General features: G+C 55.9%; 12 protein-coding genes across 12 annotated transcripts; 3 read left to right on the top strand and 9 right to left on the bottom strand.

Annotated features, from left to right (window-relative positions):
* Positions 1-160: 160 nt before the first annotated feature.
* Positions 161-2,251, top strand: BU26DRAFT_282819 (uncharacterized protein). The gene is made up of 4 exons (XM_033821532.1): positions 161-888; positions 945-1,412; positions 1,474-1,607; positions 1,660-2,251. Exons 1-4 carry the CDS (start codon positions 318-320, stop codon positions 2,086-2,088), a joined length of 1,602 nt encoding a protein of 533 aa, XP_033686426.1. The 5' UTR covers positions 161-317; the 3' UTR covers positions 2,089-2,251.
* A 252-nt stretch (positions 2,252-2,503) lies between these two features.
* On the bottom strand, positions 2,504-4,105 carry BU26DRAFT_518080 (uncharacterized protein). Its single transcript, XM_033828728.1, has 2 exons — positions 3,389-4,105; positions 2,504-3,262 (listed from the first exon to the last, which is right to left on the bottom strand). The coding sequence occupies exons 1-2, from the start codon at positions 3,791-3,793 to the stop codon at positions 2,645-2,647; spliced, it is 1,023 nt and encodes a 340-aa protein (XP_033686425.1). The 5' UTR covers positions 3,794-4,105; the 3' UTR covers positions 2,504-2,644.
* A 752-nt stretch (positions 4,106-4,857) lies between these two features.
* Positions 4,858-6,517, bottom strand: BU26DRAFT_563357 (uncharacterized protein; the record flags this gene model as incomplete). Its single annotated transcript, XM_033833159.1, has 12 exons — positions 4,858-5,203; positions 5,298-5,346; positions 5,401-5,457; positions 5,505-5,634; positions 5,691-5,781; positions 5,829-5,914; positions 5,963-5,997; positions 6,045-6,115; positions 6,163-6,173; positions 6,225-6,240; positions 6,343-6,437; positions 6,488-6,517. The coding sequence occupies 12 exons, from the start codon at positions 6,515-6,517 to the stop codon at positions 4,858-4,860; spliced, it is 1,017 nt and encodes a 338-aa protein (XP_033686424.1).
* An 853-nt stretch (positions 6,518-7,370) lies between these two features.
* Positions 7,371-8,108, bottom strand: BU26DRAFT_282592 (uncharacterized protein). The gene has a single exon (XM_033821531.1). It carries the CDS (start codon positions 7,971-7,973, stop codon positions 7,485-7,487), a length of 489 nt encoding a protein of 162 aa, XP_033686423.1. The 5' UTR covers positions 7,974-8,108; the 3' UTR covers positions 7,371-7,484.
* Positions 8,109-8,772: 664 nt separating this feature from the next.
* Positions 8,773-9,573, bottom strand: BU26DRAFT_282590 (uncharacterized protein). Its single transcript, XM_033821530.1, has one exon. The coding sequence runs from the start codon at positions 9,445-9,447 to the stop codon at positions 8,824-8,826; it is 624 nt and encodes a 207-aa protein (XP_033686422.1). The 5' UTR covers positions 9,448-9,573; the 3' UTR covers positions 8,773-8,823.
* A 1,360-nt stretch (positions 9,574-10,933) lies between these two features.
* BU26DRAFT_530243 (Septin) lies at positions 10,934-12,333 on the bottom strand (the record flags this gene model as incomplete). The annotated part of the gene is made up of 6 exons (XM_033830949.1): positions 10,934-11,165; positions 11,218-11,685; positions 11,732-11,869; positions 11,919-12,000; positions 12,077-12,193; positions 12,255-12,333. The coding sequence occupies 6 exons, from the start codon at positions 12,331-12,333 to the stop codon at positions 10,934-10,936; spliced, it is 1,116 nt and encodes a 371-aa protein (XP_033686421.1).
* Positions 12,334-13,658: 1,325 nt separating this feature from the next.
* Positions 13,659-15,009, top strand: BU26DRAFT_518076 (WD repeat domain phosphoinositide-interacting protein 4). Its single transcript, XM_033828727.1, has one exon. It carries the CDS (start codon positions 13,687-13,689, stop codon positions 14,698-14,700), a length of 1,014 nt encoding a protein of 337 aa, XP_033686420.1. The 5' UTR covers positions 13,659-13,686; the 3' UTR covers positions 14,701-15,009.
* A 98-nt stretch (positions 15,010-15,107) lies between these two features.
* Positions 15,108-17,321, bottom strand: BU26DRAFT_282558 (longevity-assurance protein-like protein). Its single transcript, XM_033821529.1, has 4 exons — positions 16,907-17,321; positions 16,526-16,839; positions 16,177-16,464; positions 15,108-16,126 (listed from the first exon to the last, which is right to left on the bottom strand). Exons 1-4 carry the CDS (start codon positions 17,103-17,105, stop codon positions 15,419-15,421), a joined length of 1,509 nt encoding a protein of 502 aa, XP_033686419.1. The 5' UTR covers positions 17,106-17,321; the 3' UTR covers positions 15,108-15,418.
* Positions 17,322-17,952: 631 nt separating this feature from the next.
* On the bottom strand, positions 17,953-19,125 carry BU26DRAFT_454655 (UPF0005-domain-containing protein). Its single transcript, XM_033824868.1, has 2 exons — positions 18,804-19,125; positions 17,953-18,748 (listed from the first exon to the last, which is right to left on the bottom strand). Exons 1-2 carry the CDS (start codon positions 19,034-19,036, stop codon positions 18,154-18,156), a joined length of 828 nt encoding a protein of 275 aa, XP_033686418.1. The 5' UTR covers positions 19,037-19,125; the 3' UTR covers positions 17,953-18,153.
* Positions 19,126-20,184: 1,059 nt separating this feature from the next.
* Positions 20,185-22,264, top strand: BU26DRAFT_563352 (putative carboxypeptidase S1; the record flags this gene model as incomplete). Its single annotated transcript, XM_033833158.1, has 5 exons — positions 20,185-20,304; positions 20,389-20,900; positions 20,951-21,002; positions 21,058-21,727; positions 21,822-22,264. 5 exons carry the CDS (start codon positions 20,185-20,187, stop codon positions 22,262-22,264), a joined length of 1,797 nt encoding a protein of 598 aa, XP_033686417.1.
* On the bottom strand, positions 22,068-22,879 carry BU26DRAFT_603834 (uncharacterized protein). Its single transcript, XM_033835466.1, has one exon. It carries the CDS (start codon positions 22,794-22,796, stop codon positions 22,299-22,301), a length of 498 nt encoding a protein of 165 aa, XP_033686416.1. The 5' UTR covers positions 22,797-22,879; the 3' UTR covers positions 22,068-22,298.
* A 1,696-nt stretch (positions 22,880-24,575) lies between these two features.
* BU26DRAFT_282452 (high osmolarity signaling protein sho1) lies at positions 24,576-25,956 on the bottom strand. Its single transcript, XM_033821528.1, has 4 exons — positions 25,654-25,956; positions 25,442-25,597; positions 25,273-25,395; positions 24,576-25,160 (listed from the first exon to the last, which is right to left on the bottom strand). Exons 1-4 carry the CDS (start codon positions 25,789-25,791, stop codon positions 24,648-24,650), a joined length of 930 nt encoding a protein of 309 aa, XP_033686415.1. The 5' UTR covers positions 25,792-25,956; the 3' UTR covers positions 24,576-24,647.
* Positions 25,957-27,654: the final 1,698 nt, after the last annotated feature.

Here is a 27,654-nt window from a genome sequence, read left to right as displayed (position 1 = left end):
CTATCAACGCCGTTCCCCAGGGTCCGTGGTTATGGTTGTGGTTCGTCAGCACGCATCAGATTTCCCGGTTCCCGGCCCCAACCGAAAAGGCGCTAACCCGAAAGGGAGAAAACTCAGGCCAAGAGCATAGCCTCGCACCACCATCAGCCCTGTGCCGATCCATCTCCAATCCCTCTACATCCGCTCCAGGAAATAAAAATGCAGGAACACGGCTCTCAATACGCTCCATCTACGCCCTTTTCCCCCAATTCGACTTTACCCACGCCTCCTGCATACACCACCACGACGCCATCTATCGATCGGAAACGCCCTCCCGCATGATGAAGCCTGCAGATGGCGCTGAGAAAGCAACCCGACAATGCTGGGAGTGCCTTAAGCGGCGCCTAGTCTGTGACTACACGCTACCCTACTGCAAAAAGTGCCAGAAAGCCGGGAAGCAATGCCCTGGTTACAGTGAGCAGAAGCCACTGCAATGGGTCGAACCAGGCCGCGTGACATCACGGAAGCGGGGCAAAGCGTCTCCTCCTAAACTCCTGCTTGCCTCTCAAACAGCCGTTGAGCCCGGCTGCCCGATCGGGCGCGGACGCACAAGCTGGAAGGCCGCGGACGCTGCCCAAGAGGCGGCGAAGTGGTCTGAAGAGTACACCAGAGTCTTGAGAGAGATAAGAAGTAAGCAGGATATCTGGGACGTGTTTTATATCGCGGACCGGGGGAAGATTGAAGATATCATCGCGAGGGGGTCGCAAGACGAGGCGCGCAGGATGTTGCGAGGGGAGAAGGATCCGCTTCAGAAGCTGGAGGGGATGCTGAAGTGGATGGATTTGGAGGATATACCGCGGTATAATCTCTCAAATGAGACATGCGAAGTCGTGCAGGCGGTGCAATACTGTGCGTTGCTTCCTGTCCGTCTGTCCAGCCGACGGTATTGCTGACGTGCGATGCAGTTAATACTCGCATCTATCCCGACACTCAAACTTTAACGGAGCTAGCACCTAACCCGCACATCATATCCTTTCCGCCCGCAGCACTGCATCTCCTTCCTCTCTCCATCCACCACATCATCGTTTGTCTCTCCTTGAACCACTATATCTACTCACTACCGGCTGAGGTAAATCGGCAAATCGTGAGTAGTACCTCGTCCAAGGTAATAGAACATATGGGAGTGGCGATTCGGCAGCTGAGCGAGCAGATCGGTAAGGAGAAGACAAGGTCTAGTGATGGGACGATCACTAGTGTGCTGGTACGTAGCTCGCTATCTTCACTCCAGTATGTCTTGGATCTCCTCCGCGGTGGAACGCCACTCGTGGAGGCCTTCAACAGGTTAAGACCTGTAATATGCTGGAGTGTGTCTCCCTCTTTAGCTCAAGTACTCGCTAATATATCCGCCGTCATAGATGCTCTTGTGTGCCGAGGTACGTATCCGTTTGGATTACTGGAAAGGAGGATATCCAATGCTAACCACCAGTGACATAGCTCCAACAAGCCACGCCGACGAACTGGCGCACGCACGCGGACGGTCTCTTGCGACTCCTCAACCTACGCGGCGGCTTCATGACCATGTTTCGCAGCAAACCATACCTGCAACCCTCCCTCGTAGTCTTCATCCTGTAAGGCCGCATTTATACCTCCGTAACCCTATCCCTGCTCACACATCCACAGCGTAATCGTCACAGCCAACAGTACATCCCCCGCCTCCGATCAAATGATCATAACGCCCTCCCTCCCTCAATTCCTCGCCGAAGTCACCGAGCTCTACGACCAGGTATTTCCGCACTGTCTCTGCCCACGGCCGCTCTATCTCGAAATCATCCGCATCAACTACCTGCGCCACTCGGCCTCCACCACGGCGTCCCAGGCGGGCGAAAGCGTCGCCGAGCTTTGCTACGAAGCCAACCAGCTGCTCTCCCGCATCGCAGCCTTCTCGCCAAAAGACTGGGCTCAGCCCGGCCGCTACAACGCCGAGTGGCGCCTCATCGGCTCCATTTACCAGTCTGCCATCGCGATATACTGCATTTCATCCTTGCAGTCGTTATCCATCCTACCCGCCACTCCTCACCTGCTCGCCAGTCTCGCTTCTCACGGCGATAACTTGATCTCCGACCTGAAAACGGCCGTTGCATCCAAGCGGTTACGCAGACTCATGGGGTGGCCGCTGGTAGTGGCTGGTGTGGAAGCGGTGTATCGGGGCGAGGCGACGAGAAGATGGCTCGAAGAGGCGCTGTCGGAGCTCAGTCGTGCGAATGGGACGAGTAGTTTCTTAAAGGCTAGGGCGGTGTTGCGGCGGTATTGGGCGAGGGAGGTGGCTGGGTGGGAAGAGTGTTTCTGCCAGCCGTTTGCACTGCACTTTTAACGAGGGGTTTGTTAGCTGGGGCACTTTTACCCTATGAAGCACTTCATGGTGCTGTATCCTGACTCAGGGTTCGTATGGCGCTAGCAGACCTCTGGAGGCGGCCAGGAGCTGGAAGGAGCACGGAAAGGTGGTATAACTGTTCAGATGGGGTGGGTGGTGAGTGATCTTTTTGTACGCACCCAGAGCTATTAGCTGGCATTCTAGACGCTATGAAGTGGGCTGTAAAGATACCGCATCTCGAAAAGCCGTTCAAGCACTCCTCGATCTTTGATCCCTAAGCGAAGCGACAGTTACTCACGATTCCACGACCAGGTTCCTTCTCAGCGCTTCCAGCTCCCCGTCCTGCATTCCGCACACCTGCTTCATGTACTCCTCCGCACTCCCCCACTCCTTCCCCACCATCTCCAGCGCACCAAACATACTCTCCCTCCTAGCCCCGACCATACGCAGCACCGCCCGCCTCCCCTTCTCCAGCACCTCCTCCGGGATGACCACCTCCGCACCATTCGTCCTACCGTCAGCGTTGCTCTTCAGTGCGTCCGCAAGGTGCTCTGCATTCAGCTCTTTCCCCGCCATCTGGCTCAATGCGTACGTCCTAAACCCCGGACTCTGCATAACCCTGCCGGCAATCTCATCCCGCATGTGTCCGAGCCCCAGCTCGGTGAGGTTGTATTCCTCTGCGATTGCGGAGTTCGAGACGCCGAGGAAGGAGAACAGGATGGCGAAGAAAATGCCGGTGCGGTCTTTGCCCGCAGTGCAGTGGATCAGCGCACCGACTTTCCTCATATCCTCGTCGCCCGGCCTCGGCAAATTAGCGAGATACCGTAGAATAGCGGCGAAGGCGGGGCCGGCATGCATTAGAATATCACGATACGCCTGCACAAATCCATCGGTACTCTCGCCCATGTACTTCTGCGGGAAAGTCAGTGAAGGTCTTCAAGAAGGGTGTTACAGATGTTGATAGTGCGGGAAATGAATGCTCCGTCCCTTGCTAGTGGAAGGCTGATGGAGCTTGACTTGAGGCCACTGCCTACATACCATATACCGTTCCGCCAGCCGTTCAGGACTATAATCCGCCTCATTGAAAACCGGACACCACACCCGGCTCACTCCTACCTCCTTCATACTCTCTTCCCATCCGGCTCTCACATCTTTACCATCGCCGTTTTCTGCTTCGCCGGTTACCCCCTTCCAGCCCTTGTCGACTTCAGGCTTGCTCCTCAGATCGAACACATGGCTTATGCCGAGGTCGTGGATAGCTTTCCAGCCCTCGCTGTCGAGTTTGCTGACTTCAGCGCTGCGAAATAGGACCCCTGGGCGTATGCTTGCGCCGCTGGAGGTGGTTAGGCCGCCTGATGAGAGGGCCGCATCGCGGAGGTTATTGATGTTGCTGATGGTGTAGAAGGGTGGAGAGGGTAATGGTGGATTTTGTGGAGTCGTCATTTGTGGTGGGAATATCGGAAGGAGGAAGTCGTGTTGAGAACGGCCGAAATACGTGACCGCACGCGATAACTCTTCACAGTAACGGTGTTGAGGTCGAGATTGGGGAGCCGGATTTCCCAAATCGGTAGACCGGGTGAAGGCGGTGGCGGGCTTATTTTTGGCGCCGACACCGAGAGCAGTGAAAGGGCCTGGCGGAATCCAGGTGCAGGTGCGTGTTGACCGGTATGTGAGATCAAACTGCGCGGGTTAGAAGGCTGCCACCTCCAGCGAGATACTTTCATTCAAATTCAAAGCAAGGGAGCCTTGAGTGACATCTGAAGTCAGCCCTCGGCCGCGGTCAGCTAGTGCCGAGGCCCCGCTATCAGCAATCCTGGGCCGAGGCACCGCGCCTAGCCCTTCTAGGTATGCGCTGGGGAGTGTGCAGATTATTGGTGCGTTTGCGTAGAAAGGACCATTACATACGCGAGGATGAGCTACTTCAGTAGTTGCAGCTGAACGCTCTGCTGGAATGAATAATGGGGTGGGAACGTTACTACTGAACGCTCAGAATAGCCGCCCCATTTTCTCACCTCCAAAGAAAGGGGAGCCGACAACGAACTTTTCTTGCTTTTCCATCAGACTAGGACTGGAAGCCGGATGGTGGAAAGAACTGGCCGAAGCCATAGTCAAGAGATCCTGCGCCACCAATGCGATTCCAAACGCTTGAAGACCGGAAATGACAGACGCCAATATGCGAGCTGCGCTATGCTAACATGCTAAAATGCTTATAAGGACAGGAAACAGCTTTTAGGAAGGAAAAATGGGTTGATACATTCGAAAAGATAGGCTGCGGCGATCCGTAGCTGTGGTGATACAACATGGCGTGGATGTTGAGCGCTCCTTCCTGAGCGTAGTCGAACTTTCTGAATTGAGTGACTTGAAGAACAGCGGTTTTGGGCCTTTGGGGAGACAGATCATGCGCTGGGCCAGAAGAGGTAGGAGGCGCCCCTTGGAGTAGAAACCCAGGCGATTTTTCTGGCCCAGTGTGAAGCGTAGTGCGGCACTGTCATCAACAGGGTTGCCGCTTAACCACAGCGTGCTGGTTGAACGGATTTCTCTGGTGCGGAAACATTGTCTGAACATGTCGGTCTACTTGGAGTGTCGGGTTGTGTCATGTCTTCGGAGACGGCCTCAATAGAAGGCTTCTCCTTGCACTTCTCTCGGGCCGTCGGTGTTCCCTGCGAATTGTTATGACAGGCTTCGACATCCACTATGGTTTCCGACGATTCTGAGCGCGCGAATTTCTTCGAAGGGTGTTCCGCGACGTATTCGTCGTAGGTCTTGCCAGCTTGCTTCGCTTCGCGGCGGACATGGCGCACCCGCCAGAGCCAGATTGCTTGGGAGAGGAAAATGCCGGTCTCGAGCGTCATGCTACGCATTGAATGTCAGCCCAGCTGGCGTTCAAGGGCGGCGGTGATAGGAAGGGAGGCCAGGTGGCGGTTGAAGGGGAAGGACGCTCACTCACCAGACAATGTACATAGAGCTACCAAGAGCGTCAAATGTATGCTGTGCGACTGCATCGTATTAGCGTCGAGCCCTCCAGAACGTGCCCAAGAGGGGCAAGATACCTAAAGCCATTAATGAGAAGAAAGCACCAGCGTAGTCCACAATGAGAAAGATGAAATCTGCTACTGTCAGTCTTTGATGTTGTAAAAGGTGAGAGTACGCGTACTGATTCCGATGACCCGTCCATGCCGTTTAGCTAGTTCAAAATACGGGAGCAGGAGACCAGCGCACTGCATCACAGATGCAACGATGGCCATCAGCATCATTGGCCACTCGACGCCCTTGTAGTATGGAATCTGCAAATGGTATCAGCCTGCCATAGGATTTCGACCGCAGTTGGAAACGATCATACTCGAAGTGTGACGATCAGAATTGCTTCGGTCCCGGCGAACACTGCAGCCATGACTACAGTAGCTACCGTGGCTGTCCAAGCTCTCCAGTGACTATTGATCGTTAGAAGCAAAGAAAAGATCCGCTAGCCTCAACCTACTCATGATAATAGAGCGTTTGCCCCCACGTTATCAGTGTTAAACCACCGAAGCACTGGGGTTGCAGCTTGAGCGCCATGTTGAAGTTCTGGATCTGTTAGAAGAGGAGTCGTGCGGCTATCGCGTAGTGTCATACCTGAACAACGGCGTAGACACCGAATGGAACAGCACCTGGACTTCTCAGCCTCTAGAGAGCATATAGCGACTAGGAACCATACATCCAGCCCACAGCATCAACATAGTGCCGGGAAGGCCGTCGGTATTTTTTCGGCGCCAGTTATGCCATATCCTTCGAGGAGTGAGTGGATGCGTGCGAGGTGAGTCGAGCCAGCTTACTGTGGAAGGATCTGAAGCAGAATTTAGAACGGTCGGGAGAAGTGGGAACGTTTATGGCCTACCTGAACACACCAGCAGCTGGACCCAACGCTGTTAGCGATTCGTTTCAGACAATGCTTGCTTTACGTACACTGAAGAATGGGTCAGCTCAACTTGAGCCAGGTTGTAGGGCAGACTTACCAGTTCCAATAGTCTAGTGAGGGAGACACATAGATTAGCATGATACTGGCGCGGTGGTTTGGAGACCGAATACATACTCCAAGGACATCTGCAGCCTGTTGTTCACAAATCAGTATGAGCTCTACGTCTACGTATAGAAACTAACCGGAGGGATGGACTCCTGGGGCTTTGTCATAGTCCGGAGAGACGGGAGAGCCTTCTAGTACTGGCGTGGAGAATACGTATAGAGCGTGGGGTGGGAGTGAACAGCTTTGACAAGGGCTAACGATGAAGAAAAGCAAATAGCTTAGGAACCGTTGTCGGGGAAATGCGGGGGATAGGGCTGCGGCTTTAAAAACGAGGAGAGAGGTGACGCTAGAGGGTGTGATATGTATGCGCTTGCTACCTACCTACTACGGCGTCGAGGGCGCCCTCCGATAACAAATTATTGCTACAAGTGGAGCGCTACCAATTATATGGACCTAAGATTTGAGGTAGGGACTCCAACGCCTCGCCATAGAGCGGGAACCACGGACACAGCAGGCCACAGTTACCCACTGCGGCGCCCTTGGCTCGTACCATGATGCGAAAGGAGATTCGGAAGTAAGGTGACGACTGACTAGACGCGAACGCATTTTGCTAGCTCAACCGCCGTAGTCGCGTGCAAAATCGTTTGGGCGGCGAGAAATGGTGCTCGAGTGAGCAGTAGACAGCTCTTGGAAAGGATTCAGCGTCGGGGAACGTCTTCCCTGCATCCGTCAATGAGTTCAAACTCACGTCGAAGGCGCCGCGTGCTGTAAGTGGTGAGTGGCTGAGATAGCGAGCTAGGGGTGCATTCACCACACAGGCGATCTGCAACCCGATTGGCGAGGACAGGGGTATCTGTGCGCTCTTCCACGTTCGGCCGGTGTTTATTTGCTCTCCATCTCGATGCATCAGTGCGGACCGGACGCCATTCTAACGAACATGCTGTGGGAACTGCTCCTGTCCTACTGCACACGCGCATGAAGGATCCAGAACCGCATCTTCTTCTCGTTTGATGATTCTTGCCCGCGGGCTTCGAGTAATGCGAGCTGGAAGAGGAAAGGACGATTGGCATTCAATGAAGACCCATGCACAAAGTACTTCCCGACAAGGCCTCGGTCTGGCGCTACAAGCGGACCTCACGCGCGCAACCTCTGTGGCGTCAGTAATCGCCCCTCCTCCAGCTCGATGAGGACCGGATTCAGCTGTTGTCGTGCTCTTATCAGCTGATGCTGTGTAATGGCGAAATCGTGAAAACTCTGAGGCGACATGACTGTCCGCGCCTCGCTGCAGGGCAGTTGTGCTATCCGGCGTGGCTGCCAGTGTGAGACAGAGGCATCACCTGGCAGCCCAGAGCCGCGCTGGTGGAGTCGGCGTACCCCGGGATCGACGCATAGAGTCGCTTCGTGATTCGACCTGCTAGTCCGGGGCCACCGAGTAGGAGGCTCTGCTCTCTTACCCCATCCGAGCGTACGCCTAGTCCCCCGGTCCCTGGCGACTTGCAGCAGGGAAATACGGTCTTTGAGAGCGGCCTCAGGGCTGATTCCTCCGTCCTGACTGCCCATGGACATGCTCTTTCGTGGTGACAGTTTCTCCGCAGCGAGAAAGGTAATGTAGCGCCTCCTCATGAGAAGTGGAGAAGCTGGAGGCAGCAGCAGAATCTAGAGCTTCTGTATCGCCGGGGGGGGTTGTGACGAGGGTGGAGAGTTCCACTCTTCTGCACGACACATGATAGGCAGAGGTACCTAAATCGTTAGCCGGCCCACATACCATAATTAGGGCGAATTTAGTCATCTCCGCACCAACCTTTCCTCTTCACGTCAACCGCGCAAACCGCGATGCGTCTTTTGGCCTCAGGTCGGGTAGACGAGAACCACAGACGTCGGTTGTTGGGAACGCGGGGTCGACGCAGTGCCGTCCTGCCCCAGAATTCCGGGGTCAAACGAGCTTGCCGATGGACGAACTTGGGTTCATAAAGTCGTACTCCGTAAATATGCTAGCCGCGCTGATTTGTGATAGAGATCAAGCGCTCGGAGACCTATCAATGATCGAGGCTCCTATCGTAGATGCACAGCGCCGTCATCCCCGTCCTTCGAAACAAAGTGCCCCTCCCGGAAGCGTCGCCTTCCCGCTGCAGTCAGCACGCCGCCCTTTCCGTTGGTTTCTCGTCTTGCTGTCGTCGAGCGTTGCACAGCCATCCTTTCAACCACAGGTGTGCCACTATTCTACGTGGGCACAGGGCTTGGTTTTCAGGGAACGCATTTGCTCGCGTTGCGCGCTTATGCAGGAAATACCAGAGTGGCAACGAGTGATTCTGGGCTGCAATCCCTCGATGGATGGCGAAGACTTGTCGCTGTTACGACGGTCGAACCATTAGTCCGTGGAAGGCCGCGCTGTATCCGCCAATCGGGGATTTGCCTTTGGTTCATAAAGCCATCACAGCGCAGGTTCTTTCGGAATGGCTGCATTGATACGCAGTCATACTTGTGCCTTGCCGCGTTCGCTCAACGGTCGGACACGACATTCCGACTCTTCGTAGCAGGCGCGAGGATACTGCGAATGGTCGAGGTGCAATGCCACAACGCTCCTAGGATTCATATTGACTTCGGCATCCCGAACCCGCATATACAGTCGAAAACGGTCCGAGAGGGTGCATAAGACGAAACCCTGATTCGTGAAGGAATAAACGAGTCTGTGGGTCATCACCAATTCGGAAAGCACGGACTCAAGGTGTATCTGCCATGGATCAGGAGCTGAGCAGGCCTGAACTGGTGCTGAGAGGCGCTCTTTTCCGCTGCTGATGGCATGGTTTGCTCTGCACCCAAGTAGGCGTCCGCAACATTCCGGGGCAGGGCCATTCGCCGAGCATTCCAGCTTGATGCGAGAAGGTATACGAGCTTTCCGACAGCAAGCGGGTTGGAGGATCGGGCGTGAGGGAAAGTATATGACGCTTCTGAAACAACGGAGTGAGCTTTCAGCCCAGGCGTTGGAGAGCAGCGGATCTACCGTAGTAGCGTGGAACTGGGGCTCCGGGGAGGGACAAGGCAGAGCATGGGCTCGGCCGTGCCGCAATGTTCCTTCCCCACCATACTTGGGAAGCATGGAGTGCTGATGAAAGCACTGACTGTGAACTTAAACGGCGTTTAAACCAAGCCGTCAAGCTCTTCGATGGCAATCAAGACGCTCCTCGCTTTCCGGGCCGCCATCAATGATCGTCTATGTTTGGTGATGCAATAGCAGGTCGACTCATTGAGGGCCTGGCGGTGAAACTTGCTCTGGTTGCAGCCGCCGCAAGCGTCCGTCTCCTGCTATAGCTCCTCTCCCAGGCCGATTTACGCATACTTCAGAGGGAAGATGGCGCGGACTGGGGAGATAGGGACTCAGGACGATGCATGTGACGGAGCAGTGAGGACAAGGCCAGCCCACCGATCAAGGAAGCTGACAGGAGATGCGCGATGGAGTGACCGCAGCGGCTGCATATGCAGGCGGCAACCGATGCGGGAGGCTAACCGCTCCATGCTGGGGGTCGAAAATGTTTCGAAAGGAAAAGCTCCATCGCGGCATTCTGGAAGTGGTATCCAGCTCGAGGCATTGCCCAGGTGATTAGTTAGGCCATGTACCCCTCCCGTCAGTTGCGCTTGCCAGGTCAATCCGGTCGACGTCGTGTTTTCGAAGGAGTCGTATGGGAATGTGGCAAAATCGTGCAGTGTCGACTGCAGGCTGGTCAGGCCTGCCGGTGAGGGAGGCGGCGGGGATCAGGCCAGGCTGGCGTCCTTACGCAGGTGGCCGCCGTGCATCTATCTCCATGATGTATGGTGGTTTAGGCAACGTCGACTCGGTCAGGGTCCCGTCGCCCATGCTTGTGCTGAGGCTCTTTGCAGTCCGGAGCGGGAATTAAGGGCAGGACGTTGGGCATTCATCCACTGCCTGCCCGCCTGCATGGTGGTGTGCGGGTAACATGCCTCTGGAACCGTCGGACGGACGGGGTTGCATTGCGGGAGCGGATGAAGCTGGGGAGAGTGAATAGGCCCGGGGTGGTGTAGTGGAAATCGTCGGCAGTCTTTCAGTTGAGCAGGAAGGAGCAAGACCACGTCACGGAAGGCGCGCTCAGCTGGACCGCGTCACCATCGCAGCATTACCGCGGAGCTCTTCACCGCACAGGCTATCGACCCCCCATGCAAAGGATGGACCACGCTTAGACTGGAGACAAAACGTTGACCACCGGGGTATTATTAGTCGGTCAAAGTGGATTACTACTTCCTACATGGAATCAAAAGGGGGAATAAATATCGAAGGGTAAGAAAACATATGAGAAGAGTGCCAGTCAAGACATCCAGACACGCACCGAAAGGGTTGTGCATGTCTGGTAGAAAACCCCCGGGGTAAGAAGAGAAGCCCTCTACTCGCCTCCGATCCCGTCCGCTTCGATACTGCAACGCAGTCCATCCATTACCAACGCCGCTGCAGCCCAGATTTTTGCTCATTGGTCCTTGAATATTCGACACAAGCGCGTTATCCACGACAATCCAGCCACGGGGGCCGTGGATTGCTAGCTTCCGTTCCAGTCCCGCAAGCTGCAGCGAGTCGCTTACGCTTCATCGCCGTCGTGCTCCTGCAGCTGACCGCTCTGCTCCCTGTGCATTCGGGCCTCGATCTCCTTGAGCTGGCTCTCGCGTGCCAGGAGCTCTTGTCGCTTCTCGTTGATCTCGCGCTGCACCTTGACCTCGATCTCGCGCAGCTTCTCCTCTTCGCGTCGTAGCTGCTCCTCCTTCAGGCGGACGGATTGGCTGGCAAGGTCTTCCGGGTTCATCGACGAATCCCTGCACAGGGGGGTTAGCACACCGTATGACTAGCGAAAATAGATGAACGTACGCAGCAGCACCGCCCTCGACGCTCTTGCTGAGCTTCTCGGTACGGTAGTTCTCGTACAGGAAGTCGTGCGTTATTTCCTTGAGATCAGCAAGATGGCTGTGCAGAAGTGCGCTCCGCACGGCCAGGAAGTCTGAGTGACGGGGGTTGTCGACCTCAACGATGCCCCACGGGTATTGCCGGGCACGCACCCGCCGGCCGTTGACCTCGATGACGTCCTCAGAGCCAACGATGGCGAAAGGCATGAGCCCTCGGAGCTCGGCATTCTCCTCCACAGTATCTTCATCGTCTTCCTCAATGTCGTACGGGAAGTTATAGACGGGAATTCGGTAGTGCTCAATGTCCTCCATGACGAGCTTCTTCGACTCAGCCAGCTCGGCGGGGGTGAGCGAGTCGGCCTTGCCAATGACGGGAATGACGTTGACGCGGGGAGACAGGCGCTTCATAAGCTCGATGTCGAGTTCGCGGAGACTGCAGCGCGTTAGAGATGCATTGAACAAGGCAGGAGATGACGAACCCATGGCCGGTAGGCGTGATGAAGTACAGCAGGACGTGCACACGATTGTCCCGGAACCGAGGGTTACGCTTGATACGGGACTCCTCGGCGAGAATGTCGTCGTACTGCCGCTCGAGGTATCCAACAATCTCAGAGAAACTGTCACGGTGTCAGCTGGTGATGCTGTGCAGCAGCGGCGCGTGCCTACCTGGCCTCGTTGTCGATCTGGTCACCGAACCCGGGGGTGTCGACAATGGTCAGAGAGATACGAGTACCCTCCTCATCGAGTTCTAGCTCTGGCGATCGGCAATCAGTAAAGGTGTTCTCATCTCGGCTTGTGCTATAGCGTGGTGCGGGAGACCGTACCAACTGTGACGGGCTGGATCTTCACGCCCTCCTCGACGTGCGCCGTGTTTGGGTCGTCGCAGTCCTTGTGGTTCAACACCTTCTTGCCGCAGAGCGTGTTGACAAAGGTTGTCCGGCCTGGCGATGGCACTATCAGCTTGATGCCCGCGGGCGTGTGTTGGGCATTGTGGGCACGCACCTGTTCCTGAGGCGCCGCAGACCATCAGGCAGAACTGGATGCCCTTCTTGACATTCTTCTTCCTGCGCGTCTTGAGCATCTGGAGAGCGTTAGCGCAGGCGCTCAATGGCTGTATGCAGGTGTGGCGGGCGGAGGAGGTGCCTCGTGCCAGAAAGGTAGGAATGTTTCGGGGCGGGTCGTACAGCAGACATGTTAGGAGTCGAGCGGTGAGTGTGGTACGTATTTGTAGACTGGGGAGCCCACGGGCAGGGCGGACGGCTGCGGGGATAGAATTGGCGTTGTTACGGGACGGAGAGTCCGTTTGTGATGGTGTTGAGGTGTCGGCGAGGAAATTTGGGACGTTGGCAGCTCCTCCTGCGCAATGCAAAGGGGCTCGCTAACGGCCGACCCCCGGTCGCTGCTCCCCATCTCAGCCGCGGCCACCTGGCGCGCCTCTCTGCGGGTCTGCAGTAGCAGTGGAGAACGCAACTGCTGGCTTTCACATGCCCGGGAGTCTACTATCCAATATTATATCCGCTGCGCTTTATGTGCATGGCGAGTTATGTTGGAGATGCAAAGGCTTTCCCCGCCGCAGCGCCTGGCTCGACCCGGGAGACTTCGCTCAACGTAAATGATCGCTGGTGGTGCCGGTGCCCAAAAGGGTAATATGATTCGGAGCAGGCGACATTGCCCGGCGCGGTTCCAGGTGCACATTGCCTGAGTTGCCTGTGAAACTTCCAGCAGAGCCGCTTACTTCCACCGTCATATCCGGAGGGATATTCATGCATTTTTCCCTACCCTTTGTACTATGTCCCCGCGTGTGTGGTCCGGGTCACGTGAAGGGTCCGAGTCTCCTAAAAGAGACTAGCGCGGGAAGCTTGGACGGATGACATCGCGGTCCAGGTGAGCGTGAGCGCTGATGAGCATCTCACATCCCACCTTCTTTCTTCACGGGCTGCTTCCGCCCTACCACGACGTTTCCCTCGGCCGCTTCGGAGACATGGGCTTAGGATGATGCGATACTCACCGACAACGTTGCTAACGCCGTTTGCAAGGCCACTGCACTTTGGGCACGCGCGCACTCCACCCTCCGCCCAGAGGTGACCCACTACCACCTCTTGATCCTTCGAACCCACCATTTCGAGTTCACAAACCATAGCCAGCATTCGCGATGAACACCCGGCCGATCTTGGACTCCTACGCTGGGCCTTATGCCCTCTCGGCCTCGTTCAACGCGGATAATTCATGCTTCTCCGTCGCGCTGGAATCGGGCTTCAGAGGCAAGCACACGGGAGGACAACGTATGAGGATGTCTGCTAAACAATACAGTCTTCACCGCGAAATCCGGCGACCTGAAGGTTGCGAGAGGTGCCAACTTCCTTGCTATTCATCCACCGTGGACGATCACGGCTAACATCCTTCAGAAGTCGGCGGCGGCATCGGCTGCGCAGAAATGCTCGGCACAACGCGCTACATCGCCCTAGTCGGAGGAGGGAAGCAGCCCAAGTTCCCACAAAACAAGGTCTGTAGTCCCGATGACTCCGACTCCGACCCCTGGGTCTTCATCACCACTGACACTTACGAGGTGCAAATCTGGAACGATGCCACCCAAGTCGTCGCTACCTCGCTCGAATTCAAGACGCCTATCCAGCGCGTACGCATCTCCCAGTCCCACTTAATTGTGGTGCTACTGAACAATGTGGGCATTTATAAGATGAAGAGCCCGCCCGAGAAGATTGCGGATTATGAGACGGTGAATAATCCTTTTGGGTTGTGTGCCCTGGGGAAGGGGATTGTGGCGTTCCCGGGCAGAGCGCCGGGCCAGGTCAAGCTGTTCGAAACGGTAACCGGAAACGTGAGCATAATACCAGCGCACGAGTCACCGCTGCGCGCTTTGGCCTTGAATAAGAAGGGGGATATGGTAGCCACCGCCAGCGAACAGGGCACGCTGGTCCGGCTATGGACATATCCCAGCTGCACCAAGATTGTGGAATTTCGACGCGGCGTCGATCCAGCCACCATCTTCTCTCTAGCCTTCTCTACAGCGGGGTCCATGCTCGCAGTGACCTCCGACAAGTCAACCCTCCATATTTTCGACCTTCCTGTAGGCCTCCAGGCTTCCGCAGCCGAGCCAGACCCGAAGACACACAAGTGGGGCATCTTGTCCAAAGTGCCACTTCTACCCCGCCAGTTCTCAGATACATACTCGAGCGCGACGGCGAAGTTTGACATGGGCGAAGAGCCCGTGGGATGGGGTCCGCAGTCCAAGTCGGCTACATTTAACGCCGGCATACCTGGCGTGCCCGGTGGGAGACCCACGAAAGGCCTGATTGGATGGCTGGATGACCAGACCCTTCTCGTCATCGGAGCAGGTCAGGACGCGCGATGGGAGAAATTCACTGTGGGAGTAGACGAAACCGGACGCAGAGCAATCTTCCGAGAAGGGTGGAGGAGGTATCTGGACTGACACCTCTCCATTACCGACATTCACGCACACTATGTTAGAGAGTGGGCTTTCCCCCGGTCTGGTGTTTTCGAGTGGGACTCGGTAGCCATAGAAGGGGTGGCGTTTAGCACACCTGTCTGGTTGGAGACATGACTTGTCATTTTGAGCATTGCATTGGAGTTTTTGCCCTGGGTGGCTTTTGTGTGCGGTATCTTGTTGCTGCTGTTTTTCCTGCAAGGACATGGCACTGAGGTGTCGCAGCATGTTAGCGTAAGTTAATCGATCAACCCGGAAGTGGCACGGCGATGTTTATGCACGCTCGCCACGAACAGCGCAGCTTTATATAACGCCTAATTAGTCTCACATCTCTCAGCTCTCCTCAGCTATCTAAATTCTAATCATCCACGTCGTCACGAAAAGAGGACCCGCGCAGTCAAGTTTTCCATCTAAGGCCCTTCACATTGGCTTTGGAACCGGACACAGACACACGCCAGGAAAGAAACGTAGGATTATACTCTATCCTCTAGGGTATGTATCGATCGGTATTAAGAATCCACGGTGAGGAAAAAGCCCCGCCTCAACCAGCCTGCGGAGTGGCGGCAAGCAAGCAAGCGGGCCATAACCCGGGCAGCCGCCAAAACAGTGGGAGGAAACAGGAAAATAAAAACGCCCGCCAGGCTGCAACAAAGAAACACAACTTTTCGACAACACCTATCCGCCGCCAGCGTAAATAGGGCGTTTACGTCGGCTTATCGCATCCAATCCTGCCCAGCAACTCCTTATGGTCGCCATGCCCTGGGATGCTAATGCCGCTGGCGCGGCCCGAGCTACTCCTCGCCGGCCTCCTGCTATTTCTCCTAACGCCCACACCGCCATTAACACTCGGGCTCCTCCTAGACGTGAAAGTTAATGCCTCGACGCCGACTTCCTGCTCCACAGGTGCCCACTCGGCCCCGCCCTTGGCAGCATTGATGGGATGCGAGACCCGCTCAAGCTCCGCCTGATCCTCGAGCTCCTCATCTTCACCTTCGTCATCCGAGCGCACATCGTCGGCGTTCTGACCTGAGAGTACCTTATAAACAATCTTCAGGATCATGGTGAACCAGAGGAGAATGATGGCTTGCAGCACGAGAAGCAATGCTAGGAAGCTATACCGGATCGTCGGGTTCCAGCAGATAGGGCCAGTGCGGTCCGTGTACGCTTTGAGGAGATTCGGCCAGATGAGGTTGCCTCCGAGAGCATCGTAGGGCGTGGTATTGGATGCAGGAATCATGGTGCCGTCGGCGAAGTAGCAGCCGGGCGCCATGTCGACGGGCGCGTCTTTGTATATGGACCAGCAGACCATGGGATAGAAAGTGTGGCGGGTTACGAGCCAGGTGAAGACGAAGACGCCGAACATGATGTCGCAGACGCTGGAGAAGCCCATGTATTTGAGCAATTTGGCACTCTACGTCTGTCAATTCACGGCTCAATAGCGTGCTTGCAGCTGGGACTCACCGGAAGTATGATATCGACGAGGTCCATGATACACAGAATCACAATTCCGACGCGCGTGTGATAGTATCCGTACGAGAGGAAAAGAAGCGCGGAGGTAAAGATGTGGTGTGTGAACATCTGCGCATAGTCCTTCCGCTTTTCCTCAATGTTGACCACGACGATCTGCTGGAGCCAGAAGGCCCATTGGACGAGGTAGTAGAACTTGGAGAGACCCGTAATCTCGCGGAAAGGCCAGCCCCTCCACATGCCGTGCAGATTGAACCAGAACTCAGAGTGATACATAATGTACTGCCCCGCTGTTAGCTTCTTTGCTATGGCATAGCCTCCGCTACTTCACTTGCATACGCACCATACCAAGCGACCAGGAGCAGCTGCAGTAGCAAATCAGCCACGCCTGCTCCTTGAACCTCACTAAGCCCTTCTTCGTCTTGATTCCGCCTACTCTCGCCATTGGCCCCAAGATATAGTCCATGACGGCCACCCTCATGCCAGTGAATACGACGATCCACAAAGCGACGAACGGTAGGTCATCGGTGCCGCAGCCGTACTTGGCGGTCTCGGGGTTGAAGTAAGAGAGGTGGAAGAACTTGTGGGTACGCCGTCGCGCGCGGGGGAAGAAAATGTGCGTGAGGAAGAGGAGCAGGAGGAGGTTCACGGCGATGCCTAGTACAGAAGTCAGCGCCAACTCGCATGTCTCGTTTCTTCCGCGCCGGGCATGAGCGTGGCGTACCAATCTGGTGTTCGCAAATCTGCGTACACAGATATCCCATTAAGCTTTCCTCATCGATTTTCTTCTTCGCCCGCTTCCCATGTTTGCGTGCTCCTACTGCCAGCTTCTCCCCATTCGTCTCCGTCCAACCGATCTCGTGGACGCTTCCGAGCGCACTCCCATTCGAGCCGCGGCACGGCACTGATACTTGAGTCGCCATGCTATGGCCGGCGCAAACCACCTAGGCGCGGTAGCTATTCTCAATGTCGAAGGGCTCAATGGCGGCGGCGGCGGCAGCAGCAGCAGGCGGTCTGATAACGAACGTCCTGGCTTCTTTGGCGACTCGAAATGCTAAGAATGAGCGATCATGGGTGTGCGTGCGCGCGAAGCAATGGGGTCAGGACTCGGCGCGGGCCGGCGAAAGACGGGCAATTCTGCGCGCGGGCGTCTCTGTTTCTGTGGGTTTCTGCGGGGAGGGATGTTTCGAGTGGGACGAGCGGTGTGTCCAGGGCCTACAGTAGCGGGCGCGAATCGCACCTGCACCTTCCTTTCCAGACTCCCCCACCAGAATCTTGTTGTGAAATCCCGTCCACAGCTTGCTGGCTTGCCCCTCTGTCGCAGCGCGGAGAATTGGCTCGGAGGAGTGCAGCTCGTTATCGCAGGTCCCGTTGACGTTTCCCACAAGCCGAGTGGCTGTCGCGTAACTTGACAGGTACAGTTTCCAACGAGCTGTGGTGAACTCTCAGCGAGCACACAGGAAAATACAATAGACACGGGGAGCGACAGGAGACGCCCTGCTTTTGGTCCTGTGCCCAGCCAGCCAGCGGAGGTTTTCCTTTTGAGCAGAGCTCCCGCAGTGGTCTGAGCGCGAGACCTCGTTCTCGTCTCTCTGCGCAAGCCTCGCCGAAGCCAAGACTTGGGGATAATCAAGGGTCGCGCGAGGCGCCAGCCAATGGTTGCGCCCATGTGTCGACCTGCAGCTGCACCGTCATATTGCCCCGCGATTGTCAGGAGACGCTGCAAGATGATCATGGGAATGCTATTCAATACTAGGGCACTACTGAGGTACAAACAAATCAAGACGAGCCAGCACTATCCCTCCCTCTGCCGCGCTGCCATAGTTGCACATGCCGTACAGTCCCTTGCGTAATCAATATCCTATCCTAAAGCCAAGTCGAAGAAGAGAGCCCTCCGTGACGCCGTCCCATGTCCATCCCATGCAAATTTACCCCCGCCATTCTCCCACACCCCCAAGTGTCTGCACGCCTCTAGTTGTTGTTCTGCGAGTTGAGGATCCTCAGGATAGCCAGGAAGAGGTTGATAACATCGAGGTACAGCGAGATAGCTGCCGCAATCTCCTCCTCGACGTGGTAGTGGCGCATGATCAGCTGGGTATCGACTAGAATGTATCCCGAGAAGATCAAAGCCGCAATAATGCCATAGCCGAGGTCGACCCTGCTGTTGTACGGGAAGAACATGGCCATGAAGCCAAAGAGGATCAGCACCCAAAGCGCGCCGAACAGGTATGGCATCCAGTTCGTGAAGTCATACTTGGTCTGGCAAGCGAACAGGCTCAGTGCGACAAAGATACCGAATGTGAAGATGACCGCCTCGAGCACGACCTTGGAGTCTGTGAATGAGACGATCACGGAGATGCAGTACGCTTCCAGCGCGGTGAAGCCGGAGAGGAAGACGAGGTTCGTGGGGTATGACTTGCGCTTCCAGAATGTGAGGCCGAGGAAGGCGAAGGACCCGAAGAGCGACACCCACAGCATCCACGGGTTGCTCTGGATCCAGTGCTTGTACGATTCGGATGCCATGGAAATGCTACCAAGGGCGGCGGTAAAAAGCAGCTGCACCGTCCTAGATACTGTTAGCGCTGATTGGGCTGTCTTCCACGTGGAGCGCGTCTACTCACAGAATAGCATACACCTTCCTCACGAATGCCATCCGGATATCCAGCGTTGCCTCGGCCACCACTCCTCCAAACTTGAAGTCGTCTGGCAAGTTGTCATTCTCGCTCCGGGGTACATCGTTGAGCAGTGCTGCCCGCGTCGGGTCTTCCTCCTGGTACGTCGGTGGCGCTTGGGCATATGAGGGCGAGTCGAGCGAGTCGCGCTGCGGGACGTTCTGGTATTTGGGGCCGGCCATCGCGGGAATGTGAGCGGTCGTGTAGCGATGAGTGTCGACGGAGAAGCGCGCGACGCGTGATGACAGTACCTAGGTAAGAAGAGGGCGAGCGAGGGATGCGGAGAGAGCTCGGTGGGCTGTGCCGTGAATAAGGCAGGCGTCATCCGAGCGCCAAGGTTCATGACATAATCGATGGTTCACGTGCAGCGCCGTTCACGAATCTTCCGCCCCACCTCTCGATGCTTCCATCTCTCTAAACGCTATTGCAGAAGCCTTTCATTCCTTAATACACGATCCAAGCATCCATCGAGAGAATCAACCCATCGCTCACGAAAAGCTTCTAACGTGGTACTGACTCGAGGAGGCACTTTTCCGCATTCCATTTTTTCAGAGTGCGCAGCCTCAGGTACAATGCTACAGTCCCAGGATTGCTTCTCCAGATCCCGCTACTCGAAACAAGCAACGACCTGCCGGATGAATCCGTGGGCTGTTACCACGTGCCAGGTCTCAATGCAAAATGCTAGACGCCACCCGGACATGCTTGTTTTCCCTATTCATATCCTATTCAGACACATCAGAGTCGGAGCATCGATATCTATGCGACCATGAATGCCACAGAGTGCACCATCTCGGTTCTTGACCGCTGCTCGCCCCGTCCACTACTGTTTCCGGCTTCATTGGTCTTTCGCCCGTCTAGTCCTACCTCACGGGTATGTACAAGGCCTTCTAGCCAATACTCACTTAACTGCGCCATCGCGTAAGCGAGTCGTACTCCATGCTACGAGCCGCGATTCCATACCTGGTTTTGCTCAAATTCCCCGCAATTGTTTGTACGAGTGCTTTCCTGCCTGTAGGATAACACGAAACGGGATATCCCACCAAGGCTCAGACATGCGCAACAAGACTTTCGCCTTCCGGGTATGAAATTCCACCATCTCCTACGGCGTTTGCAGTAAAACAGGGATGGGTCGCGATGTCGGCCACGAAACGGTACAATGCCGCTATGTGCGCTTAGTGACCGCCATGTCGAGCGGCAGCCAGAATAGGGTCAAGGTATTCAGCAGCCTTATTGTAAGACTACGACCCGGTATAAGTATGCGAGATGTGCTTCAACGTAGAGACGTTCGACTTCTTCCCGCCCACCACTGATATTTCTTCTATCTCACGTCATGCCTCTTCTTCAACTGGTGGTCATTTGCACTTTGGTTGTTCTTTGCTCTTTGGCGGAGGCGGATCGGGTCTTCAAAGAATCCCAGTCCGGCCCAGGGACGTCCATCGAATACCGAAAGGTAGGTTATCCTCTTCAAAGACCCTGCTCTAGCTACGACATGGGGAATTCCCATGCGCTTTCGCAAGCTAACTTATACGGCCAGACCTCGATCTGCGAAACAACTCCAAATGTCCCCTCCTATGCCGGCTACGTCCACCTAACTTCTCCTTCAATCCGCGATCTTCAAGGATCCCAACCTTTCAACGTCTCCACATTCTTCTGGTACTTTTCCGCACGGCGCAACGCTAGTACCGCCCCACTCGTGCTCTATCTCGCCGGCGGTCCTGGCCAATCATCAACCTACTCTGCCCTTACCGAAAATGGACCCTGCTACGCACTGGCGAATGGTAACTCTACCATGCTCAACCCCTTCTCGTTCAACGACAGGGTGAACGTACTATACGTGGATCAGCCGAATCAAGTCGGCTTCAGCCATGATGAGGTTGTAGAGGGCGTATTAGACGTGTTGGATGGGAGTATACTTCCAGGGCCAGCAGAAGAGAGCACAACGAGGATTGCGGGAAAATTTGCGAGCCAGAAACCAGAAGCTACGGTAAACACAACCGCGCTGGCAGCGAAGACCATGTGGTACTTCTTGCAGACATGGTTGGCTGAGTACGTCAGCGCGTTCCACTGCCTCGTCTAGAGGACACTAACATTTGCAGATTCGAAGAGTATCATGGCCCAAAGAATACCCTTAAAATATGGGGCCACTCAGTGTGTCTCACCTCCACCCCAAACTCGCTCATCCCACTAACTTTCAACCACCCAGTACGGCGGCGCCTTCGCAGCCTCCCTAGCCACGCATGTGCTCCACCAAAACGCTAGAATCTCAAACGGAACCCTCCCCTGTACCCGCTACCGGCCCATCCACGTTCCCGCCATCGGCTTCACAAACGGCTTCCTCGATCTCGAAGCCCAAGTAATGTCCTACGCCACCTACGCCTATAACAATACGTACGGCTTCCAGATCTACGACGACGCCACCTACAACCATGTCCTAGACTCTATAACCCGCTCCGGAGGCTGCGTAGACGGAATCCACAAATGCCGCGCCGCAAAAGCCCAATTCGATCCCGATGACATTGGGAACGACCTCACCGCAAACGCGATCTGTGCCGAAGTCGGAAAGTTCTGCTTCGAAAATGTGCTCGGCCCCTTCTATGCCCTGGCCAATGTTAGCGAATTCGACATCGCGGCGCCAAAAGCGAATCCTTATCCGCCGATGTGGGCTGCTAATTTCCTCAACCAGCCATGGGTGCGCAAGGAGCTGGGTGTTCCGGACGGACTCAATTTTACGCTGGTCTCGAAGACTGTGAAGAATAATTTCCTCGCTACGGCGGATATGGTGCGATATGAAGGGGGTCAGGACCTAACTTTCCTGCTGAATGAGGGCGTGCAGGTAGCAATGGTGTATGGTGATAGGGATTGGAAGTGCAGTTGTACGTTCTTCTTTTCTACTTCTTGCTAACTATCCGATCATTTCCTTATACTCATCACCGGCATTCTAGAAGCAACAGAAACTGACACTCGCAGGGCTCGGCGCCCAAAATCTTACCCTCTCCCTCCCCTGGACGTCCCACGGCCCCTTCGCTGCAGCCCCCTACATAAACCTAACCCTCTCCCCGCCCTCTCAACTCCGCACCACCGCCATCGTCCGCCAACACACCCTCCTCTCTTTCGCACGCGTCTTCCAATCCGGCCATTCGCCATCTTGGTACTCGCCACTTACCACACAAACCGTCTTCACCCGTGCGATGCTCGGGAAAGATATACCGTGGGGTGTGCACGATACGGAGGACTTTGTTCGGTATGAGGAGCAGAGGCTGCCGGGTTGGTGGGAGGAGCTGCCGACGGGCACGGTGGAAACGCAGTGTTCTCTTTGGAATACGGGGACCAGCTGCACCGAAGCTCAGAAGCAAGCTTTAGCGAACGGCACCGCGAAAGTAGTAGACTGGCGCGTCGTTTCTCCAAGCTAGGAGTGGGAAGTGCCCCGCCTGCTTCACTAACCCCCTAGACAAGCGCAATCCACTGATATCCATCCCCATAATCAAACTCGCCCCTCATCATCCCCTGCATGTAGCAGGGCCCCACAAGCTGGAACTCTGTGTCCGCTTTCCCAGCAGCTCTTATCAAGTACAGCCCCGGCAAGCCGCAGAACGCTACAATCAGCTCCTTGCTATGCCCATCGGCGCGGTCATGCTCAGCTGGTACCAGCCCCATGCCCCCCTCGTCTGTTATGAAAAAGAACCAATGGGAGAAAGTAGCGACGAGGCTTTCCATGAAGCCAATCAGGTCCCCGTACTCAGCATTCGGCACCAAAACTCTTATGTCCTCGCCTTTTGCTCTAGCATCGCGCGGACTTGCTCGAGGCCGCTCGCGAAGACTTCTCCCTCTTCCAAAAGGAGCCGGAAAAGTCTGGATAGCTTCTCCCTGCTGTACGGAGAGCCGGCACCGACCGTTTGCGCGGTAGTTGTTCGCCAGAGAGCGGATACTCAGCCCCCTCCTCATACAGTGCCTCCACGTGCTCGAGACACGTCGTGATGGACGCCCAGACAGTGAAGTACGGAGCGTCTACGAGACGCTGCTCGGCGGCTTATAGCTGTCAAGCACGACGCCTTGGATGTATGTGCGTGCAGAACGCCAGGACGCTCTGCATGTTTGACTTCTCGAGCAGCGCCCTCTTGCGGTTCTGTTCCGGGGAAGCTTCCCCACTTTCGAGGCTAAACCGTGCAAGCTCACGGAACAAGGAAACAGCACTCTCTCCATCCACCCCGCCTTCCCCAATCCACGCGCGCAGCACCGCGATAGATATCAGTCATGAGCAGGCTCTGCGCGCCATTCTTCCGATCGATACAAATGGCGTCAACCCAGATGCGTAGCGCCTCATCGGGACGAACGACGAAGCTGCTTCAGCGCTGACGCCGACAGACTCTTCGTAATGTTCAAAGCATCATTCTCGATGTATACCGTTTCAGGGAAGAATTCTCCACCCCACGTGTACAGTAGGCTAGCGCCTCGCACCCCGGGCGCCCCTTCCCCGTAGCCCTGAAGAACGAACCTCTCTCTCAGGACATTTCCGAAGCGCGAAGGCTGGAGGACGAGGATGCGGAAAGAGGTGGGCTCGTCGAGGTGGTGGCTGTCGTAGAGAGAGAGATGGATAGTCGCGTTCTGCGGGCTAGTATCGACGATGTGAATACGTAGCGAGTAAGATAGAAGCTGCGAAGTATCCCTGACTGGTTGTCGGCAGCACAAGCGAAAAAGCAAAAATCCCCAAGGCGATTCTTCGAACCGAAAAGGTAAGCCAGGCAGCCCGATCCGGATGTCGCATGAAAACAATACCTCGCCTTCCGAGGCCGTTTCATCTCTCTTCCAAATATCCCCCGTATTGCCTGACTCACTCTTTCCCCATTCAAATACCCACGGCCCTCTAAACACCTTCGCCGTAGCGAAATGAGTAGGGAAAAAAAGAAGCTAGAGATGTTTGAAGGGATAATCATCATTTGTTTCCACTATCCGCATATTCCACATGGTAGCACAATCTCTCTCACCCACTCGCCTATCTCACATTTTTGGCATCCCCCACATATCCACCCTTTGCTCTCTCCCCATTTTGCCTTTGCTTCCCCCGATGCTGCAGCTATGGCCCTCTTCATCCACCAGATAGACTAGGAAATATGCCGTCGGCCAATCGTGTATGGCATCCGAAGAACCATTGAGAACCGCTAACACCCAATAACGCCTCGTATGACACCTTTGCTTCGGCAACCAAAACGATAAGAGACAACCTCCCCACCTCTCCTAGCATACAAATACAAGCTTGGAATCGAAGCATCGAGATATGACATATCGGTTGCATAGTCTGAAGATTGAGTGTTGCTTTCCGTACGGAGGATATCGAGATGAAAACTCCCAGGCGGAATTGACCGGGATGAAAAGTGGAAACCAGAGGAGGGGTGACCGACAGTCGAGGTTTAAAATTATGTATGATGATGTGTGCAGACCGAGGAAGTCCGGGTATCGTGCAGTGCAGGATATAACAGCACAAAGGGGTTCGAATCGGGGAGAAGAAGAAGAAGCGGACGGTATATCCAAGGACTTACGCCATGATTCCCCACTCCGTTTCACTTTACTCCCATTCCACATCGCACCAATCAATCTCACCAAGCTACATCTTATCTTCAGCAAAACAGCTTCCCCGCGAAATATAACAAGGTAGCAGATCGCCCACCTCTTCAGTACATGCAACATAGATGAACCGTGAGATGAGCGTCTGAAGAAGCGAATGAGTAATTAAAGAAATGGTCATCGTGCGGTCGTGACAGACAGGAAAGAAGGACAGAAGATAGATCCAGTCTTCTTCTATAGCAAGATGAGGTAGTTGCTTGGCGCGATACCCGTCTCGCCGTTAGGCTTCTTGGCCTGCCACCACCGGCCGCTGACGTCGGACACTTCGAGGATGTCGTGCTTCTGGAAGCTGATCTCGTTGGCGTCGTCGGGGTTCGCTTCGTAGCTGTAGATGGCCTTTGCGCGGTACGGGTACTCGATGGATGCTTCCTGCTGCTGCTCCTCGTTGGTCGGCGTCTGGGTGGTGTTCATGCCGCCGAAGCGCGGTTGCGAGGAGCCTCTTGCATCTGCACCGACGGGGCCTCCTGGATATCCGGACACGGGAGAGGAGGTCTCGAAGCCGTTCAGCTGCGCCGACGTATACATTTGGGGGGCGGTGTTTTGAGGCGGGACTTGCGGGGCGCCGTAGTTGTTCGACATTTGGCGGGAAGAGCGCGAACCGGGGGTCTCCTTATGCAGGGCGTATGAGTCAACGAATGCGCGATGGCTGGCCTGGGGCTGTGATCCGTAGTAGAAGATCCAGACGATCTAGCAGACATTAGTACTCTGCTTTTCAAGGTCAAGTGGCATGTGCAGGATCTCCAATTGAACGGGTGATTGCAAGGCTGCACATATAAGCGCGGTCCGGGATTGAACGTACCGCAATCATGGATAGCAGGATGAAGCCAGCAGCGGCCGCCTCGAAGGCAGCGACAGCCGAGTACACTAGCGAGTTGACGGAAGAGGTGGTGAAGACGAGGCCAGCTGCGAGGAAGCCCACAATCTGCACGGATTAGCAAGAGCATGCATAGGGTTGCGATTGCACCTACAGCAACATGATATGTCCGCTCAGAATCCGACGCAACGGTGACGGTGACGCCGACAATGCAGAACAGCATAAAGACTAGGGTCCACCAGGCGAAATTGGGGAAGCCGCCGCGCACGGCGGATATTATCGAGGATACGAAGGCGATGATCCAGGCGAGCTGTCATACGATGTTAGTGCCTCAGCCTCACAGGAGTCAGAGCGGCGGATACTGACAATGCCAATGGAGATGGTGGCCAGGGCGAAGGGGTCGCCGATGATGCGGCCGACGGAGAAGGACGAGCGCCCGTGGTTTCCATATCCGTTTTCCATTTTGCGAAGCGATGGCGAGCCCAGGGAGCCGTACGAGGGCATAAGTCCAGAGCAGCGGCGCGCGGGGGGAACGAAGGGGGTATTAAGGGCGCTGGAGGAGCTAAGGAGCGTGGTGCCGGCTTATAGACGGCGCTCGAGACTGGCGAGCTGGTGCTTTGGTACGAGGATGCGAAAGCGGAGGCGCGAGCGGTGGACGTCTGGCCGGAGACGGGGAGCGGGCGCGGACGGCGACGAGCGACGGTGACTGTTGGGTGGGTTTTTGGTTTGTTGTGGTGCAGGCGGGTTGCCGGGGACGCCAGAGCCAGAGGGAAGGGCGACGGTCGCGGGCGCTGTGACGGCTGGCGGCTCGGTGTGTGCGGTGCAGAGGCGTGGATGGGATGTCGGTGGTTTTGGGAGGAGCGACGAGGACGAGGAGGCAGGCGAGTGCGTTTCACTATGCCCGAGGCGCGGTGGGCGATTGGCCAGACGGGCGGCGACGCTGAACCACTGGCACCGGCAGGCCTGGAGATTAAAATGGCAGCACGTCAGCCGTGGCTTGCGCGCAAAGCAGCAGCCCGAGGCGGCCAAAGCAGAGACAAAGCGGTGCGCTCTTGGTAGCGCGGCGCGGGATCCACACAAGACGGCGGCGGACAGGACAATGGAGCAGCAGCAGAAGCAGCAGCAGCAGCAGCAGCAGCAGCGAGGAGAAAGCGAGGACGGGGCCGGCTAATGTGTGTGTGTGCACTGGTGCAGCAGCGCGCCCGCATAGATATCAGCAATAATCAGGGCCAGCCGCGCGGAGAGGCTGTGATTCGCGCGCCACGCCGCCCACCGCCCGGCCGGCATGTGGCGCTATCTGGCTAATTGCTCGCTCATGCGCCATGCCCGTCTCTGGCACCGAACTCCTCCCTCGACCACAGATCCGGAGAAGACGCAGAAAAGGAGAAGTATTGCCCCTCGTTCTTCGTGTACATGACTTGTAGCGCCTTGATTGCAACCACGGAACGGAGCAGCTGTTCCTAATTGCTGCGCGCCGCCCCCCTGTTGCGCCCCCAGCTCGTCTCCCAGATGCCCAGGTGCCATTCCACTACTATTGCCGCATGCTTCCGCCTTGGACGCCAGCACAGCAGCTGCACGTGTTGATCGTCCCTTCTGGCAGCCGCTGTCTGCATGCAGGCCCGTCTGCACCTCCATCGGATCGCTCGGTGCGTCTGAGACGGCGATGAAACGGGCCTCTCACACTGTGTCGCAACCTCACATCACAAATTCATCACTGCAGCCAGACTACAACCCATGGGCGCTAATCACCACTCCATCTGTCCCATGCCTCATAGCATATTCAGCGTTCCTGACACTCGCGAGCTGCCTGAAGCAGCCTATCTCGTCACCAGCCTCCGCCGCCCGCCTCGAAGCAGCCGCCCTTGCAGTTCCTGAAAATCCAAGTTTCTTGCCTCTGCGCGTGACTGCGTTTCGTCCTTCGTCATAGCCGGCTGCTGTTACCACCGAATACCGGTAGCTTAGTAGCGGGGTGTGGGGTGGGGTGGATAGTGCGCTCAATATGTGCGTCTTGAGTGCAGCAATGTGCTGCAGGGGTCTCTCAAACAGCAACTCCCCCGCTCGCTCCATTTCGAAAAGCGTGATCAAGCATGAACTTGATACGAAAGAATATATCCATTGTGAGAATATATCCATTGTGCTTCCGGTGAACTCCCTTCCGGCCCTTACAGATGGTCGTCTAACCTCAAACCGAAGCAAGGGCTCGTGGCGGACACGTTTCCCTATTCCACAAGGGCGGACGCTATCGTGAATGTCTCATCATGGCTTCTCTACTGTGATAAGCCTGGAACTGAGGGGAGCCTGGGCATGGGAAGCCTGGCACCTGTCAGCTTCCCGCTTAGTGGGGCGCGACCATGGTGATAGTGACGT

This window comes from Trematosphaeria pertusa (assembly GCF_010094035.1).
Source record: "Trematosphaeria pertusa strain CBS 122368 unplaced genomic scaffold BU26scaffold_5, whole genome shotgun sequence".
NCBI classification, from domain to species: Eukaryota; Fungi; Ascomycota; class Dothideomycetes; order Pleosporales; family Trematosphaeriaceae; genus Trematosphaeria; species Trematosphaeria pertusa.
Note: the sequence above shows the minus strand (reverse complement) of the source record. Positions and strands in the feature narration are given on the sequence as shown.

Bases quoted from the DNA above. Each gene is read 5' to 3' on its own strand.
- BU26DRAFT_282819 (XM_033821532.1), top strand. From the start codon at position 318: ATGATGAAGCCTGCAGATGGCGCTGAGAAAGCAACCCGACAATGCTGG. The intron at 889-944 runs GTGCGTTGCTTC...CGTGCGATGCAG, and splicing joins CGTGCAGGCGGTGCAATACT to TTAATACTCGCATCTATCCC. The intron at 1,608-1,659 runs GTAAGGCCGCAT...ACACATCCACAG, and splicing joins TCCCTCGTAGTCTTCATCCT to CGTAATCGTCACAGCCAACA.
- BU26DRAFT_518080 (XM_033828728.1), bottom strand. From the start codon at position 3,793: ATGACGACTCCACAAAATCCACCATTACCCTCTCCACCCTTCTACACC. The intron at 3,263-3,388 runs GTATGTAGGCAG...ACTTTCCCGCAG, and splicing joins GGCTGGCGGAACGGTATATG to AAGTACATGGGCGAGAGTAC.
- BU26DRAFT_282592 (XM_033821531.1), bottom strand. From the start codon at position 7,973: ATGAGGAGGCGCTACATTACCTTTCTCGCTGCGGAGAAACTGTCACCA.
- BU26DRAFT_282590 (XM_033821530.1), bottom strand. From the start codon at position 9,447: ATGCTTCCCAAGTATGGTGGGGAAGGAACATTGCGGCACGGCCGAGCC.
- BU26DRAFT_518076 (XM_033828727.1), top strand. From the start codon at position 13,687: ATGCTCGGCACAACGCGCTACATCGCCCTAGTCGGAGGAGGGAAGCAG.
- BU26DRAFT_282558 (XM_033821529.1), bottom strand. From the start codon at position 17,105: ATGGCGACTCAAGTATCAGTGCCGTGCCGCGGCTCGAATGGGAGTGCG. The intron at 16,465-16,525 runs GTGCGTATGCAA...ACAGCGGGGCAG, and splicing joins GCTCCTGGTCGCTTGGTATG to TACATTATGTATCACTCTGA. The intron at 16,127-16,176 runs GTGAGTCCCAGC...TGACAGACGTAG, and splicing joins TCGTCGATATCATACTTCCG to AGTGCCAAATTGCTCAAATA.
- BU26DRAFT_454655 (XM_033824868.1), bottom strand. From the start codon at position 19,036: ATGGCCGGCCCCAAATACCAGAACGTCCCGCAGCGCGACTCGCTCGAC. The intron at 18,749-18,803 runs GTGAGTAGACGC...AACAGTATCTAG, and splicing joins AGGAAGGTGTATGCTATTCT to GACGGTGCAGCTGCTTTTTA.
- BU26DRAFT_603834 (XM_033835466.1), bottom strand. From the start codon at position 22,796: ATGAGGAGGGGGCTGAGTATCCGCTCTCTGGCGAACAACTACCGCGCA.
- BU26DRAFT_282452 (XM_033821528.1), bottom strand. From the start codon at position 25,791: ATGCCCTCGTACGGCTCCCTGGGCTCGCCATCGCTTCGCAAAATGGAA. The intron at 25,396-25,441 runs GTAGGTGCAATC...TAATCCGTGCAG, and splicing joins AGCGGACATATCATGTTGCT to ATTGTGGGCTTCCTCGCAGC. The intron at 25,161-25,272 runs GTACGTTCAATC...AATGTCTGCTAG, and splicing joins TCCTGCTATCCATGATTGCG to ATCGTCTGGATCTTCTACTA.